The sequence below is a fragment of the Larimichthys crocea genome, chromosome XI, assembly GCF_000972845.2.
Source record: "Larimichthys crocea isolate SSNF chromosome XI, L_crocea_2.0, whole genome shotgun sequence".
Classification (NCBI taxonomy): domain Eukaryota; kingdom Metazoa; phylum Chordata; class Actinopteri; family Sciaenidae; genus Larimichthys; species Larimichthys crocea.
Genome location: NC_040021.1, coordinates 14,768,165 through 14,786,439, shown reverse-complemented (window position 1 = coordinate 14,786,439; position 18,275 = coordinate 14,768,165). Strand labels below are relative to the sequence as shown.

General features: G+C 41.0%; 2 protein-coding genes across 7 annotated transcripts; both read right to left on the bottom strand.

Annotated features, from left to right (window-relative positions):
- Positions 1-370: 370 nt before the first annotated feature.
- On the bottom strand, positions 371-8,060 carry cipcb (CLOCK-interacting pacemaker b). Its single transcript, XM_019263246.2, has 4 exons — positions 7,650-8,060; positions 6,995-7,160; positions 6,733-6,902; positions 371-5,229 (listed from the first exon to the last, which is right to left on the bottom strand). Exons 2-4 carry the CDS (start codon positions 7,101-7,103, stop codon positions 4,297-4,299), a joined length of 1,212 nt encoding a protein of 403 aa, XP_019118791.2. The 5' UTR covers positions 7,104-7,160; positions 7,650-8,060; the 3' UTR covers positions 371-4,296.
- A 659-nt stretch (positions 8,061-8,719) lies between these two features.
- LOC104919815 (vascular endothelial growth factor A-like) lies at positions 8,720-14,715 on the bottom strand. 6 transcript variants are annotated; one of them, XM_027284080.1, is made up of 7 exons: positions 14,574-14,715; positions 12,229-12,262; positions 11,953-12,149; positions 11,774-11,850; positions 11,657-11,686; positions 11,513-11,581; positions 8,720-9,174 (listed from the first exon to the last, which is right to left on the bottom strand). In XM_027284080.1, the coding sequence occupies exons 1-7, from the start codon at positions 14,637-14,639 to the stop codon at positions 9,135-9,137; spliced, it is 513 nt and encodes a 170-aa protein (XP_027139881.1). In that variant the 5' UTR covers positions 14,640-14,715; the 3' UTR covers positions 8,720-9,134. The 6 variants fall into 6 exon arrangements, with proteins under 6 accessions (XP_027139881.1, XP_027139879.1, XP_027139883.1 ...); XM_027284078.1 differs by having other exon boundaries at positions 11,517-11,581; XM_027284082.1 differs by having other exon boundaries at positions 11,513-11,578.
- Between the last annotated feature and the right edge of the window lie 3,560 nt (positions 14,716-18,275).

Here is an 18,275-nt window from a genome sequence, read left to right as displayed (position 1 = left end):
TCCAAAAATATGAATATATGTGTGTTATGGGCTTTATCGTCCTATTTGTCTATATAGAGCATTCTACTGAGTTTCCCCCCGGCGTGGGATCAATGAAGTGTCTTATCTCATCTAGTTCAACACATTCTTCTCAGTTTTGTGCTGTACGAGCGCAGCCTTCTTTCTAACTGCTCACTTTCTCTCACTTTGCCTCTGTGATGAGAGGTGTGTAGAAAAACTCCAAAAATAAAAACGTCTTCGTTCTCATCTCTATCCAAGATTCACTCACACTTATTGCTCCTGCTCACCACGTAACCTAAAAAAGTACTCTGGACTGACTCAGTGCTCTCAGAATTCATTTGGACAGATACTCCACACACAAAGAAGATGGTTTTCTTTGGAATGACATTTATTACACAGGCAATGAGTCTAACTTAAAATGTACAAAAAAGAGCCCTGCGGCATGTTACATCAAACCCTTTCTCAAGTCGTAGTTTATTGATTTCTGATTGGCATAGCTGAAGTATTATTAATTATTGAACAAGTTGAACGTCTCCAGATGTTTAAGACTGTAAGACATGAAGCTGATGTTCTGGTAAGTCCTTGTGGATTTCAATAACTTTCTGCATTTACATTACAAACATTACATTCAGTCTGCCGAATGCTACTACAGGAATTATTTGGACTAATGATCGTTGCTGCTGGTGCACTACTGAAAGAGTTTGATAAAACAATCACAAACGTTTCCAGCATCTTTAAAATGAAAGAAGGCAGACTGAAATGTGCAGAGGAAACCAAGCTGCCAGCATTTAGATGAAAAAAAAAAAAACAACAACCTCAAAATCCAGTGTTAGAAAATTACTAGTGTGCTATTGTACAAAAAAAACAAACAGTCTTTACTTTTTACCTTTTCAATTAACTGTTAACTGTTTTGAAAGTTGAAAACAGAAAACTGTGGCCACATAAACATGATCACAACAACGGTAATAACAATCCATGACACAGCATGTAGCACATTTAATAGCGGCACCACAGAGTTATGGTTTGATACAGTTCAGTCAATAGTCAGTCACACATACAGGATCTGAGAAAGAGTGACCACATCAGTGTGGATCCATGTAAACAAAACCAAACTTTAGATTACTGCGAGCTGATGGTGACCAATCTTTGATAAATAAAGCTGTTATGTTAAAAGACTCATGACAGCGAACAACGAAAGGGAACACAACCACTGTTGTTGTGCTGGTGAAAACATTATTGAACCATTCGATTGTTCAGTACCATCATTTATTCCACTGGCAGTGAAGCAATATTGGAACAGCGAGATCTAATTTCAGCAGGTCGTTAAACTGTTTTGACTCTACGCCGACCCATTAAGAACAATATCAACAATGATTCCTTGAATATATCGACTGTCTGTGCATCTGACTGAAGTGGAAAAGGGCTACAATTTTTATAAAAACATTTCTGTGACCATTTTAGACATTTAAATTAAAATAAATGTGTTGTTGGTCAGCGATAGAAGAGGGAAATTTGCATGTCAACTCTCCTATAAAAAGAGCTCAACATGATGGCAGTTGTTTTTGGCCGAGGGAAAAGACCAAAACAGAGCCAGCAGTCTTGCAGCCTCCTGGTTTGAGTATCTTAATAAGGCCTTTTTTTTTAAAAAAAAGGACATGTGGTATTAGAATAAATTACTGATCCGTTACAGTGACACAACCACAAAAACACAAGGTTAGGTTTTCTTTTCCATGCGTCAGTAATCGTTTTGCAATGAGCTTGTAATAGACACACAGTCATGACTTTTGATGTTTAAAACTTGCACCATTAACACACAAGCACATACTGCTGTCTGAGAAGTTGGTCTGCACTTTGTCTCATTATCTTGAGCAACGCTCATTGTACTGTACAGAAAGCAGACGACACTCAAGAAATTTACTTAATGCCAAAGCGAGTTTAAAATCCAAATTCAACAAGGACCTTTGAACACATCAGATCTGGTTTGGGAGTGTCTAAAAAACCAAAATATCACATCATCTTCTACTGTTACCATGTCAGTCTGTTACGACAGAAAAGTGAATCTCTCTACTCACTTCAAAAGCTGATACACAATAAATGTTAGTTGTAAAAACACCCACGATTCATTCACAAAAGAACCCAAACTCGTCCGTTTGTGTGACAAACACTTCCACTCAGTTTGCTGCAGAATACACGACCCTCTGTATTCATGTTTACACGGGCTAAGACTGCAAACGTCGATGTGAGGCACTGTAAGTCAACATAAGCACAGCATGTACATCATCACATCAGTTATTATTGTAAAGTTAAAGACGGTTAATGGAGAAGCCCTGTTTGATACTGAGGAAACCGTAATAAAAATTCATCTGACAATGTAAATGTTATGCATGTGTGTACTATAGGAACAGTGCACGCTCATAGTGTGCTTATGTTAGCTCGTGACGCACTTGAAGTTCTGTAACTTCAACAGAAAAAGACTTTTGCAGTCCGCCTTAAATGAGCTGCCAGATTATTTTAGTGCAAATGCAAAGTTAGAAACACAGACTGGGTTTGGATATTAAGGCCGTAATTTAAAAGCATCCCCAACAAAAACAGAATAATCTGGACTGGCCAAAAGTTGATGCACAACAACTGGTCTTCATCAAGAAACCGGACTTGATGCTTGTCTCAAAAAAAGAAAGGTTCACAATGAACATTTTATACAGATGAAAGTAGAAAGGAATCTTAAAAAACGGAAAAAGTCTGCACTTAAGTTGGGTAATATTGCCACATTAAATTACATCCATGTGTATATTAAAAACACACACACATATCCACAAAAACAAATTATATAACTCATGTACAGTCACCGATAAATATGGTTGAACTAAAGGAAGCACCCTTTACCCTCCCTGGCATGTTATCGGGGAAGTATCTCAATGCCTGTTAAGAGCTTTACTTCCAGCCAGTCTGCACTGTATTATAGCTGCCATCAACATGATGGGAATGCTAAACTTGAAATAGTCGACGGGCTGTGCCAAATCCTTCACGCCGAGTTTAAAAATGTAGCAGGAACTAAAAAGACACTTTAGGTTTGTCTATTTAAAGATGTTGACTGGCAGGAGGCCGCGGACACATTCAACGTGACACGATGAATACACTTCATAAATCATCAATGTTACATAATTGTAACCGCTGCAGAGAATAATTTAGATTATGTACACACTTGTCTGTTAACTGGATGAGTGGTTAAGCAGCACATCGGAGGAACACAGCTTAGAGAACGACCATGAATGATGAAAAACTGTTGAAACACAAACGTCAACCTAATTCAGTCCATGCAGTGAGACACTCTGTTGATAGAAGTAAATATACTTCAGGTTTGGACGACACCGTGCGTTGTTCAAGTTCAAATTTCCAGTTTAACTTCAATCTGGCTTTTTAGAGACTGAGCCAGTATTGTTCAGAAAAAAAAATGTCTTACATCTCTCGGGAATTTGGGGTATTGATTGCCAATGAGCAAAAGATTTCCGTGCAGCACAGCAGCACTTTGAGCTTCAGTGGAAGAGATCAAATCTCTTGTTTGACTTTAGGTCCCTGACACACCAAGCCGACAGTTGGCGACCATTGCCGATTGTGGGGGACATCCTTCACTGGTGGCACTAGTCAGAACTTATCTGTGGCCGTTTGGACGAGATTGTCAGCAATAGGCTATAAAGCAGCACCGTCTGACTGACCTTAAAAATCTGTTATTTTCACTTCTTCTTGTTTTTTTTAACCTCCATTTTTTCCTTTTTCCACAAATTGAAAACCCCAGGCTGACAACATCAAAGCAAAGTCAAAGTCCGTTGAAACTTTTTAAAGAGAATTTAAAGATATTCTAAATTACAATGAGACAATTTTCACAAACTCTGTGGCACAGAAATAGAGCGGTTGTTTGCTTTTCTATCTGGATTTCCTTGGGCTCTCTCACAGGTGTAGATCATTATGTGCATGTCGGTGGTCAACTGACTACCAGCGTTGCAATGAGTCATTGTGCAACTTTTGACAGAAGATACGAGGCAACAAAAAAACAACTTTATCAGCACAAAATCTTTGAGGTGGGATTGGTGTGTCAGAGCCCTAAGGCAGTTGGCAGCCAGAATGTAGGCCACAGCACACTGTCCGTGTTAGAGAGTGTGTGGGGGTGTATTGCGGAGCACATTACTTTCGGTCCATCTGTCTCTGTACGCTTCACCCCCCTCTCTCCCCTCCAACCATGGCCTTCCTTTTTCCCCCCCATCTCAGTCTAAAGGATTACCGTCTCACACCAGTCTAGGTCTAATCTGCCGTCAAGCTGGGCTGAGCAGCTCTCTCCCTGTCTTTCTCTCTGTCCTCCTCCTGAAGGCTGGACTGCAGTTTAACACACATGCTGGTGTCACCGCTCCGCACAGCTTGAAGGAAGAGGTCTGTGTGTTCTTTTAGCTGGTCGAGGTCGTTCTGGGTGCGTCGGTTCTGCCGGTGGAGCTCCTTGGTGCGGAGTACGATGTCCAGCAGGCCCGAGTTGCTCAGGATGTTGTAGGTGTTGCAGAAGCGCTTTCTCTTTGTATCGGCATCGCTATCACTGTGGTTATGTTCTCGTGGTGCGATGTTCTCTTGGGTGGCCCCTCTGGGGACAGGGAGTGTCGTGTTTTTGGTGCCAGCAGTGTGACTGAAAGAGAGGGAAGTAGTAAACTCTGCCTGGCTGACAGTTGTTGAAGGCGACTCCCTGGCAGGACTACTGCTGGCGCTGGCTTCTGTTGTGTGGAGAGAAAGTCGGTTCTGGAGCAGAGGTGACATGGCACTGGAGCAAGCAGGAAGACTGGGAGTAGCTGAGCCATAATTACTGGCACCACCACACACACTTCTTGGCTGCTTCTCTCTCTGACAGTGGTCCCGGTGGTTGGAGGTCAAGCTGCTGCCTCTCTCTGACCCTGTAGAACAGGACGAGGAGCAGGAGGAGGGGGAAGGGGAGGAAGATGAGGAAGCAGTTCCTCTTCCTGAGGAACTAGAGCTGTCTCCAGGATGTGGAGCAATCTTGGGGTAGGATTTCAGGATCGGAAGATACTTCTTAGGGCGTCTGTGTCTAGAGGAAGCCTCTTTGGGGGCAGGGGAAGCTTGGCGTGAGACCACAGGCTGGAGGAAGACCACCTGAGGCTGCTGCACCACAGGCTGAACCACCTCCACTGTGGGACTAAACCCCCAGGGCTTCATAGCAGGAGGATTATCTCCAGGCTGCAGAGACGACAAAATTGAAAGCTTTAAAAGACATTCTCACAAAAGCACTTCCATTTTTAACAATAAGACAGTGTCAAGAGAACAAAATGAGAATAAAAACCAACAACACACTGTACTAATTAATCATGGAGTCTATGAAATGGTAAATACTGACACACACAGATTCCTGCTAAAATGTAACTTTAAACTTATATGAACCACATACTTTGTTTTTCCCCACGACAAACAACTAAACTGATCAAGATTTTCATTATTTCATCATTCTGTCTATAAACTGTCAGTAAGATTTTCAGCAGCACTACCCACACAGTTTTGTCATAAATACACAACAATTTAAAGTTGTTCCATCATAACTAATTCCCCTTTTGTGAATCGGTGTGTGATGCAGGTCTACTGACGACATGTTAGACCTGCTTTGGACCCGTTAATCAAGCAGCTGTCACATGTCAGTTTCGGGGTATGATTATTAGCAGAGACCCTAACCTGCAATGCAGTTCTAATAAACTATAGATTGACATTACATAATCACCAAATGAAGTTTTCACTTCTCTTTTCTCTCTGTATCTTGCTTGTTTGCACAAACACACACACACACACACACACACACACACACACACGCTCTCCTTTTGTCTCCGGAGGCACTGTAATGACTTTTGCATGGTAGTATCACTAAATTCATTTCCATCTGCCATGAAGATGCCTGGAAACTTGCTTTCACCCCATCTGCAGGAGGGCTGGATGACGTACACGGACGTGCAGTGTATTAATTTGGACAAACTGCTGACACGGTTTAGACCTACGTCATTGTTTCACATGGACAGATAGATATTTTATTTAGCCCTGGGGCGAAGTTTGCACCCATATTACTAGTAACAATGTGAAATACTTAAAAAAATAAAATACAAAAATAGACCAAATAAATCTGACACATACACCATTTAAACAGAAACCAGAGGAGAAAACAAGAGGAGCACTGTGAGTGACATATTGTGACGGCAATGAGCCATTTCATTTAATCAATGAAAACATAAAGCTTTAACAGAGTGACTAGACTATTGCCATTGATACCATTGATTAAATAAGGGCAGCAACAGTGATCTGCTGTGTTTGAGGTCAAAATCTTTGTCATAGAAACTTCAATAACCAACTACAGAACCATCGATCATGTGAAAATCATCATTGTTTTTCACAGAGTAATCTTTTTTTCCTATTTTTTTTTTAATTATCTAGTGAAATCTGAATTTAATTTAGTTTACTTCTATGTCTCTGCTGTTGGTGAGAAAACAGTCTCGGCCGTATGTGAATGGTTAGTTGTTTTTTTTGTGTTGACACTTTTCCAGGCAGCTGTAACTGGACCGTGAAGGCACATTCAAATTAGACACAGGCGCAATAAAACTTTCCCGTTTTGTGACCCATTCGCTGCCTGAAGTTAAAAGGTTGACTGTAAGCTCCATGTGGAGTCACAGCGTCAAGGTTTAACTGTGTGCAGCAGCAGCGTACCTGCTTGAGGAGGACGTTGTTCATGATGATCATGGGAGAGAGGTTGGAGTAGGAGCCTCCTACCACGGCCAGCTGAGAGGACCCCAAGCCAGAAGTCTGCTGTGCAGCGGGGCGACTTGAGTCCTCAGAGTCTGTGGTGTCCATTGTGCTCATGTGCTCCGAGCTTGCATCTATAGACCAAAGAGATGAGTGCACGGGGTTCAATCAAACCTGACACCTTACACTGAAAGCACTTAAACTTGAGGTAAGAGGACGGTCTAACCTGAGAACCCAGAGTCTCTCTCTGAATCAGCTCGGGAGTTTCCAGACTTCATGATGCGTGGTCTGCTCACTGCCCTGGAGTGGCTCTCTGCTTTCCTCTTGGTGCTCATCTCCTTTCCTGCTTCCTAATGTCCTTGGCTCGACAGGCTTGCACAGCAAACCAAAGGCTGGGAATCAAACAAACACCAAGTAACGTCAGACACGCAATTTTTAATGTCAATGACATGATATGGAGGTGTGTACGCACAGCGTGACGTTATTTATTACACTCCACTGCTTATCTATTGTTAAATGTTATTTAATAAAAACATACAGATGCATATCTGCCATTCACAAAATGTTAGAAAAGTGCGACATTACGTTACCGTTAGCTTAAAACATAACCTGGCTATGCAAATGTAACGTTATAGTCTTAAGTAACGTAAAATTACTAGCACTAACTCCAGTATATAACATTTAATAAATGACTAATAACAAATGATCGAGGAGAGTTTAGATAAAGTTAGCACGTTGGTTAGCCACGTTAGGCGCTAACGATAACGTACCAACGGTAACATTCAGAACGCAAACGTTAAAATAACGTTAGAGCGTTAACTGACTCACAATAGCTACAGAACCATCACAAAACATTGAATAAACATTAAACACATGCGTACTTTGCTCTTGGCGTTATTCCAACGACGCCGTCTTCCAACGCTGACGGATAACGTTACGAGCTGGCAGTCGGACCGGGCTCCGTGTCGGCGACTTGTCTTCCTCCGTGTAGCTGCTGGCTCGACGCTGCCCAGCTACGTTGCCTAGAACTCGGTGTTCCACGGTACAATACACGAGACAAAGCGCCCCTCCCCTGTCCCGCTCGGTCACATGTACAGCACGGTGGCTAAAGCCTCCAGCAGCTGCGCTTTAACGCCCTCTGTGAGCGTCAAAACAAAAAGTAGGGTACATACGAGCTGCGGGCTTCAGCTTATCTACCGACAATTGTTCTGAAATACACAACAGACTGGATATAACGACAGACGCTCTGCCATATTTGGTAATTAAGGGCGTTGCCATGTCTGGAGTATCGGATACGTCACATTCTTTAAGTTGCTACGTCAACCCCACCTGGTAGATTTGCTGGCTTCTGATTGGCCGGGACAACCAGCAGCCGAAAAAACGTGACCACAGCTCACTGTGTGGCAATGTAAGGACATTGTGTTCGTCGTGCAGTTAGGTGTACAGTACAGCAAAGTACAGTGTAGGGCAGGGTAGATGTACTGACGGGGAACCCAGTGACGTGAGGTTGTAATGTTCTGGGTGGCCTACAGTTAATCTTAGCAGTCTCTGCTGCATGTTTGAAGAAGTAAAAACACATCAGCATCCTACAGAACATGATGTCCTCACGTGTCGGCATGCGGCTCTGGACTAACTCAAGTACACAACGCAACATGCAGTGACAAAAGTGGAGGTTGAGGTGGAAAGGTGTCTACGTGCACAGGGAGAGAGGAAATCCACAAAAAATTCTTCACATATACTGAAAAATAATGCTCAAAAGGTTACAATTGGAGTAGTTACAGTACTTGTTGGCACTCATTTGAAATCTATAAAACATATGACTCTCATACTTTAATGATGGCTTTGTCAACAATGTGCTTACCACAGAGCTTTGTAAGATAAAGAGATCGCAGGGTCCTCACATGTCACCCATCCTAATGGTCGATCAATGCAGATGGAGATAACACAAAGCTTCCTTATATTTGGAGTAAATTTTATTTCATGTCCCAGGCAAGAGTAAATAACACTTTACAACAAGTCACATAGATTGTGTAAATATTATAATAGGAGTCAGTCTTCAAAAGTCACAATGAACATGAAGTCGTGGAGAAGGTCTCTGGCCTCTCTGTGAATGTTGTCACTGATCTGACAATAAATCAACAGTTCAGGGTCGATAGATCCTGATAAAGTTGTAGCAATTATCTCTGTAAATATTCTGAATCTGTCGAATCCTCTGTCTGTTTTTAAAATCGTACACAAAAGCAGCTGTGATTTTTTTTAATCAAAATGGACATTAGTTAAACAACAAAAAACAGCAGTTATAGCCAAAGGAGATTGCCAATATGGTTGTTTTCTTTGAAGCTGAATCAAAAGAGAAGAAAAGAATGTCACGGACAAGATGGAAAGTCTGATGTTTGATGGATTGATCTGGATGAGGAAAAAGATATATGAATGATAGATAAATAGTTGGATGATCAGTTACAGATGTGCTATTGCACTCCAAAATCACTCCAAATCAGTCCAAATCAAACTTTGGACAGATGTGTGAATCAGTGAAGATTTATCTTATTTTGAGGGAACTGGCACCTGAAAAGACAAGAATAAATCATTACAGACACTTGAATTGGCACTGCGGCATGGCTGTGAAATGCATCTGTGCCCATTTTGTAACTAACATTGGCAAATGGCATTTAAATTTCAAATCTTCAGACCCAGCTTTAACACAGCAGACAATTTAAATAACTACTAAGAAAAGATGTGTTCCACGAATCTTGAAACACCATTTGAAAAGTCATTGACTGCAACCTCTTTTTTCTATCTTTATGCAGAGGATTTGGGGGTGAATATTATCTACACTGTGTGCGAGTTAAATCACTCTTTTCATTAAGAGATAAGCTTCCAAAATTAGTAAGCTCTCATCTATTTCCAAATTGCAAAGTGGACTCTGAGGGTTATGAGATCCAGTAATGTGCTAATGCATTGTCACCACCCAAATGATAATTTTCACACTTACATGGAGGGGATTACAGAAAAGGCCTACAGGGCACAGGGTGCCCGTCATATATCCCTTAAGACTTGAGCCTCTGTGGGAAGTGACATTTCTCATCACAGCATGAAAGGGCAAAACGGTCTTTAGAACAACCAATGTAAAATCCTAAACTTTCACTTCAAACATCAAACCAAGTGTTTATTCCCTCAGGAGGTTTTATTCCTGTTCGGATTTATGTTCAGGGCCCCTGAATCTGCTGGATCAAATTTAATGACCCCAAGCTATGGCCATACTGCAGCATTGTGCTTAATTAGACAACAGCCACAACAACATAGGCACACGGGAATAATACCAAATGTGGAGAAACCTACAGACCACAACCAAACACAGCCTTACTCCACAATGACCTCAGGTCCAATGTTTGTCTTTTAGCAGGGCTGACTCAGAGAATGGATTTCTTTCCAACTCTGCTGGATAAGATGAGGAGATGGTGAAAGCCTATTTTTCCTTGTTCCCCCAAGAGTGAAAGTTTATGTGTTTAAATGACTGAGCCAGTAGTGACGCTTCCAATACTGATAATCTTTATTTGGATGCTTAAAGGATAGGTTCGCTTAAAGCAACGCTCACATGCCCATATGTACGTTGAAAGACAAAATCCAGGGAAAATGCACTCTCAGCGTCTCAAGCTTCAGACAAATAAAGGCGATATCTCCGTCTTTTCAGTGTGAAATTCTTTCCTTGCTAAGCTGAGGTGGCGAGATAGCGACACAAAGAGTTTCTTCTTTGTGCTAAAAAGAATATAAGATACCAAACTGATTTGACTGACTCGTAATGCTCGTAAAAGTTTCTAGTCCTAGCTCTGGGTCCTGCATAGGGTGGATAGTGTCCGTGCCTGATAAATGGCCATGTCTCCCAAATAGAGACAGCCTGAATGACACCATCAAGGTTATTTCAACAGAGCTCCATCTGTAGAAATGTGTTCCCCCCTTTAACAAAACCACTTTGTACTCATCTATAAACTTTAAAACCTCATAACATAGCCGTTTCAGTATCCATTATTTATTTTGGGCATGGCAACACCTTCATTGTAAACTAATTCAAAAGGGGGTTACACATCCATTTCCCCTGTCAAACAAAAGAGAAAGAGGAGAGAGAGAGAGGCACCTGTGACACACCTTTTGACCTGTGCGTGAAAAGAGTGACAAACAAAATACCTCACAAATAACAAATAACACACAAAACTTTTGGATCACACTGTAAAATGATGGCTCTAATATGACCCTGGGACTGAAATGCTTAACTACATTTGCAGAAGGTCGATTTAGCTGCTCTTTGGATGCATCCCTCTAGTCAGATTCAATTTTAAGGCCAGGGTTGAACTCTGCTGTTATTGAACTCACGCTCTAGTTGCACCTTTATCGGCAGCGTTGTGCACTTGGCTTGATCCAGACACATATTGACTAGTTTTAATGTGAATGAAATGTCTCTGACGTGACTCCTTTGCTGACTCTTTTCTTTTTTTGTTATTTTTTCTTTTGTGTTTACACTTTGGCTGAAACGCTCTGTGACTGCCGGGGTTACAGGTCTGCCAAACAGAAGAGCAACAAATCAGACAATATGTTGTGAAACCATTTAATCTCATGTGTCCTTGGTAGCCTGACAGTGTGGAGGAAACAGTGATGAATGTAGCCATACACTAACTGTCTAAACATTATGAAACAGTGTGCGCGCGTGTGTGTGTGTGTGTGTGCCACAGGGGGGTAATCCATCTCTTACTTGCCACAGTCGTTCGCCGTCTTCTTTTGCTTCCTCCTCCGAGGTCTGTTCCTGATAGACTCAACGCTGCTGTGAAGAAAGAGCAAAGTGCAATGAAGATATTGATGTGTTCATGGGTGATAGATGAAATGTTCATCTACTGACCTTTTATTATTTTGAGGTTTCTGACGGGTCCTGAAACAGAGAGGAAAAACACAAACAACCAGCAGTTAGCTGTCTTAACTTGCATTTAGTGATTATTAGCGAGGATCATTCATTTACCTGCATTCACAACTCTGATGCTCCACAAATGTGAGTTCCACATGGTGTAAATGTATCATAGGATTAAGCCTCATCACCTGAGAAACAAAGGAAAGGCAAAAACTAAAACTTGCTGAACCTATAACACCAACTTTGAGGTATTTCTGATCAAATGTTGTAGACTAGAGATGTTGCTACACCTGCAGAGTGATGTTCCGTTCATGGGTAGGCTGGCACTCCAGATTGTCATCCCCACAGCAACCAGAGCATCGCCAAAGTGGGACACAGGCAGGCATGTAGACGTACTCCACTTCTCCAGGATACTCCTGCTCCACATCCACCAGCTGCTCCATGGGCCGACACATGCTCTTCACCCACACCTCATGGAACGTCATTACTACGAGACGTGATGTAAAAAATGTTTAGTTTTTAGATTAGATGGAAGAGCTGGAAAAGCCTTTTTACGCTTAACTTACCTTTGGTGTGAGTCTCTTTTGGAGGGTGTGAAATCTGCAAAATATACACACACAAAAAACAGGCCAATCCTTTAGTTTTCATTTTAAAAGGACATGGTTATAATGACACAGAACCTGCAATTAGGAAAGTGATACACATGAGAGAAGTGACCATCATGTAGGTAGGTTATGTCAGCAGTGGGCTCATTGAGCAGTTGCATAGCGCCCTCTTGTGGCAGAGAAAAAGTAATGCCCACTCAGTGATTCTTTAAAAGTACATCTCCAGCATGGTTTCTTGGGTGTACCTCTGTGCTGCTTGCTTGCAAATCATCAGAAAAACAAAGCAGTGAAATGAGCCAGCCAACAATTTGATTTCTCAATCAAGTTGTAATACAAGAAGGTTTATTTTCACAAGCAGAAAAAACCTACAAAGTATGCAAAGAATAACAGCAAAGAATAGCTGCTGTCTTTACTCGCGGGAGTTTTGCACACAATAAACACAGTTAAAACAAAGGCAGTACTGAAAAAAAATCGTGACACAGCATGAATTTTTTGTTAAGTTCTCACAACACAGCCTCTAGACTGACAATGGCAACGTTCCACGATTTCTAAACAGCAAATTGAGCAGAAACACAAGTGCAAAGTTGATCTTGGCTCTCTTCTTCTTTTCAATATCAACAATCTCTTTGTGACTCCTCACCTCTCTGCTGCTCTCATCTCACTCTGTGAACATTGATGGGAACACTGTCTTTTGAACGACGCACACAAGGAATGCTTCAAAAGGACATCAGTGGGGTTTTTTTTTATTGTGGGATTTTTCTGTTTGCTGTAAGTGAGTTTGCGCTTGTGCCAAACGCAATGCTAAAAACCCAAAGAGTCTGCACTGCCTCATCCGACAATAGAACCAGACACCAGACAGCTGTAATTAACATAAAACATGCAGACATGCATTAACAATACAGTGTGATGCTGAAGTGGCTTGATGTCGGACATGATAACATACTGTATCTAAATCTGTTCCTTTGCTAAAAAAAGAATTTTAAAAAATGTGGAAAATTGCTTAACTTACACAAAACTTCCAAGAAAATGCACAATGGCTATTGTCATACTGAGCAAAATATTTCACATGTCATTCTCTCTCCCACTTTTCTTCCATCATTCCTCTTTTTTTTTTCTCTGTATGATTTTTAAATGTCACATGCATATTCTGCTTCGGTGCTTGATGTAGTAAAATAGTTTGGTTAGTGGTTTTACGGCACCAAAAACCACTGATGTCTCATCTTGGTTAAGAGTCTAGGGAATTGAAGTATGTGTCCAGATTCCAAGTTCTCCTGAGATTTGAGGAGATTTGCAAACCTGTGTTTTGGATAAAACTAGAACAAATATAAAAATAGTTTTTTTTTTCTATTCATTAATGTGGTAGTATTTTGGGGATTTTCTGGCATCCCAAAAATGTATTTTCTCAATATTTTAACTTGTCCTGATTCTGGAGGCAGAAATCCACATTTTCCTTGAGAAACGGACATGAAAAGAAAGAGTCTGGTGATTCTAGCTCTGTTCATTCATCTTTTTTTTTTCAAAGTGTTCAGGCTTACAAGATCTCCTGAAGACTTGTATCACTGACACTGTGCCATACATGCAGACCATTCATCTTATATTACACACCACAGATTAGTTCTTCTTCTTAACACACAGCACAACTGGTAAGATTTCCACTCATCATCTGCTGCTGCCAAACATCTGCAAAATGTATAGTAGAAATAGAAATATAGAAATGATTGTTTTAATAATATTTTGATCAGTGCAGTCTGGCAAACTCATGAGGAAAGAATTACAGATGCATCTCTAGCTGAGCTCTTTTCTAAATGTTTCAGCATGGAGCCCTGGATCGGTTACATGCAGCAGCTGCATCTGGCTGGTTGAGTCAATATCTGTATACATGATTGTAAACATGGCCATTCCCAAACCTCTTAAATGCAGAAGGTATCTTTGTGGCACAGCCAGTCAAATATACAGACGGTGTGGAGCAGATGTGTCCTCTCACAGTGAAAATAATCTGACATTCTGATGTGAGTCATGTTGGCTTCAGTGTTTTCACGTTAAGAGAAAGGATTTGTCCTAAAAAGGAAAACCTTAGTGCTCTTCAACATCGCTAACAATTCAGAATATCACAGGAGGAACTGAATTTCAAAATAAAAGTCACTTTGATTAATGGTGTATTTAAATACCTCACTGACAAATGCCAGATCCGTTCCCAAAAACACCTGACACGTACAAAACTGCAACCTTAACAAGAGATAAAAAAAAAAAGTGGCTTGTGTGATTAGGAGTTATATAAATATAATAAATATAATATATTGAATTACCTGCGCAGGTACCCGCTGCAGCAGAAGAGCCAATAAAAAGTGCGATATTCCGATGAAGCTTTGCATGTTGCCAAAGACAAGTTACCTCCCCTGGTCTCTGGTCGGTCACTAAGTAAGAAGAGGAAGAAGTCTGAGCAGCAGCGTCTTGTATTGGCCGCTGTGCGCGTGCCGGACCGGAGGGCGCGCGCCGGGCCCTTCAATATACTGTATATTACAGATGCTGATCAATAAGAGACCGATACAAGTTTATCATCATCATAATGATCAATATAACAGCCCAAGCTGTGTTAATGAATTATGAATGGATATCAGGTGAATTATGTTTTCACTGGTGTACTATGTAAATCTGTATTATATTGAACTTCTAGAAAAACTGTTTATTAATGTGACTATATTTCTAATAGTTTCAGTCACCTGCTGTGTGACCCACCACAGACGTCAGTATGTAAATCTGTTAATGTATTCAGGTAGAAAAAACTAAACTTGTATTTATTTGATCCATACATCTTAGTTCAGGTGATTTAGATTTTTAATAAAATCTCTAAAGAAAAAAAAAGGTTTGAGAGAAAAAATAATTTCACTTTCGTTTTCTCTGGAACCCCCTGATCACATACACACAGTTACACAACTTCCCGGTAATAGTAGACCCCCCCCAGCAGTTCCATGTTATAGACCTCAGAGCCTTGCCTTTCACATTCCCCTCCAGATATATCACGTCAGTACATGGGATTTAACCAACAGCCTTCAGGTAACACTCTTACTTCTCTAATCTTAAACAACCAGTTGAATTATCTGGAAAAATGACCAAACTAAAAACATGGCTGCAAAGAAGCAAACACACTGGTATGGTGCTGAGTTGAATTTTGAATTTGTCCTGGTTTGATTATGATAATGACATTCATGACATTGTCAGGCTCAGGTGACAGTATGAAGAGTTCCCTATAGCTGCTCTGAGAGAAATCCAAGGTTATCAACACCGATGCTGCAAGAATGAGCAGAATCTGCAGAGGTAGGCTCCTTCATTCTTGTTTTGCATGTTTATGTATAACCATCTGTTTACTACATATACCATATCTGTTATCATCAGCGCTGTAAACAACAGCTGCATACATTTAGCCTTCCTATCACTCAATACCTGGCTTCTTTAGAGGCATTCACTTACAGGTAATGCTGATACAGGATTATGTTTACTTCCCAAAGTGATGTCGAGGCGCAGCGGTACCAGCTACGATTCTTGTTTGCTCATTCTGCAGGCCGTGAATGACAAGCACCGAGGTGCCCCTACATTTATTAGAAAGGATCAGATGTGTTTCCACAGCCCGTGTGATTTATGGGGTAATTGGGCTGTTGTGTGTTGGAAAAACAGCCTCTGTGGAGGAGATAACCGAGATGGATGATGACTCTCACTCCACGCAGGCTGCGATGGTGTAGGAAAAATCATGTTTGTGTCACCGTGTACATATTAATGCATGAACTCAGCAAGCATTACAGCATTATTGATGTCACAGAAAAACAAAAAACAGCCAAAACGCATCAGACGGATTTCTTAATTCAGCGAAAACACAGATAATGTGTAATAATCAGGACTGAAACACTCAGATGTGGGCGTGTGAACTGTTTTTGAACTTACTGGTCCTCAGATAAATTGTTTGCCAACACTCATTACAGGCTCACCCACTTTCCGGGGGGTTTCCCCGACTCCCAGTCTGATAGCCAGAGGTCAGACAGACAGCTGCTGCTTCCTGTCTCTGGGAACCACACTGATGCTCCAGTCCCAGTCCCAGTCCCCATCGAGGGAGGATGGGGTTTCCCTCAGCCGGAGCAGAGGCAGCAGGTGGGACTATACAGCTCTATATCCTCGGATGTGGGCGAGGCTGTGGCTGTCTTTGGTTATATAGTAAGAAAGGGATCATTTGAGTACAAACACACAAAAAACACTGGACTGAATCCACAGGTAGGAGGCCTGCACTCCTTCTTCTTCACACCCTTTTTGACCCTACATCAATTGGAAACAGATACAGACAGATTTTAGGCCACAATTGTTCGCCTACAAATGACCAAAAATCACATGCAGTGGCTTGTCTTTTCATAGTTTAATCGCTGCAGTCTCCTCCGCTCAATGCCTATTTTTATGCCTGTGATCAGAACCTCCATCAGATTTTCCCACACTTTCTTGCCAGTCTTGAGCTGCAGGTGCATTGTGGGTAAATGCTACTGGTTCCCAAGCCCACAGTAGCCAGACGGACCAACGCTGAGTGATGATGTGACCCAAAAGGCCAAACAGATGTAACTCCATTCTGGGACACAAACACACATTAAACAGCGTGTTCGGGCTTTCTTGAATACATTTAGCTGAACACTGTGGATGTCATCATAATAAAAAAAAACATACACAAATAAACAGCAGAACACAGCTGGATCGTGTTCTGGAAGCATGCGTAGATCCACACTGCAACACAGTGGCCACAGTTTATTCCCTTGTTTATTGAGTGAACTGAGGTAAAACATACATATCTATCTATCTATCTATCTATCTATCTATCTATCTATCTATCTGTTTTCTGTTCCTGGTTGCTGTTTCAGTGTGTTCATTTACAGCAGGAGTGATGCTGGTAACCGTTCCAGTGTTTCCTCCTACGTGTGAGGAAATTCAGGATGAGGTGAGGCCCGCTTAAACATGATACTTCAGTGTGATACTCTTAAAGTTTATAGCTCAGATTCAAGTGGGAAAAAAAATTGGCAGCACTCGTGGCAATAAAAAAAAGAAAGAAAAAAAAAAGGTACTTTTTCCTGGGTTGACAGTTACAGTAAGGAGTTATCTTGATCTACAATTTGTTTGAAAGCAAACAGATTTAATGTTTTTATCTGTAACAGTGAGCTGTGAGGCAACATTAAAATGAGTTTGTTTTCTAGCTGCTGGTCTTAAAACGTGAAATTATCACGTCATTTCGTGATATGAAATTATCATGTTATTTCATGATGTGGTATTTTTACGTTATAACGTGGAAGTATCACGTTATTTTGTGATATTTTCACGTTATAATGTGAAAACATCAAGTATGGTTTTACTTGATTTCATAAGTTTACCAACACGCGTCCCTCACGGCATGGTTCAGTCCATAAACTGACTATGGCTCGTCTACATAACTTAATTAAATTATACTTTAATCTTGGTTTGAGACATGGTGACATACTACACTTGTTGAGCACTGTAGATGACATTATTATCAGTATGCATACTCTCCGAAGGATTTTGAAGATCACGGGGTTGTACCGAAGAAAGAATGAATCCGACCCTCTTGAGGTTGCATCGTTTCTTATTGATCTGATCTCAAGTGAAACCATACTTGATGTTTTCACGTCAAACGTGAAAATATCACCATATCAAGAAATAATGTGATAATTTCACGTTATAACATGAAACTTTTCACGGAATTACGTGATACTGAGCCAAATTATTTTCTGGAGGGTGGCAGCAATGCACTTCCGTAATTTCCTTACACCACTCTCGTATAAAAAGGACAAAAAAAACATGTCCGATTGAATTCTGAATATTTACTGGCTGTTATAGATGTTTTAAATTCTGTAAAAAAAACAACAACATTGACACAAAAAAGTGATTTCAATGATTTTGCCTGATATGATCACAAAGGACTGTGTGGATGTATTCAAATCTGTTAAATGTGCTACAGGTGGTGTGTT

What these genes read in the sequence shown, in the direction of transcription:
- cipcb (XM_019263246.2), bottom strand. Translation starts at nt 7,103, where the DNA reads ATGAGCACCAAGAGGAAAGCAGAGAGCCACTCCAGGGCAGTGAGCAGA. An exon ending in GAGAGACTCTGGGTTCTCAG is followed by an intron (nt 6,903 to 6,994) that starts GTTAGACCGTCC and finishes TTTGGTCTATAG; the next exon opens with ATGCAAGCTCGGAGCACATG. An exon ending in ACAACGTCCTCCTCAAGCAG is followed by an intron (nt 5,230 to 6,732) that starts GTACGCTGCTGC and finishes TCGTCTCTGCAG; the next exon opens with CCTGGAGATAATCCTCCTGC.
- LOC104919815 (XM_027284078.1), bottom strand. Translation starts at nt 14,639, where the DNA reads ATGCAAAGCTTCATCGGAATATCGCACTTTTTATTGGCTCTTCTGCTG. An exon ending in AACGGAACATCACTCTGCAG is followed by an intron (nt 11,851 to 11,952) that starts GTGTAGCAACAT and finishes TTTGTTTCTCAG; the next exon opens with GTGATGAGGCTTAATCCTAT. An exon ending in GAAGACGGCGAACGACTGTG is followed by an intron (nt 9,175 to 11,516) that starts GCAAGTAAGAGA and finishes TTCCTCATCCAG; the next exon opens with ATCAATCCATCAAACATCAG.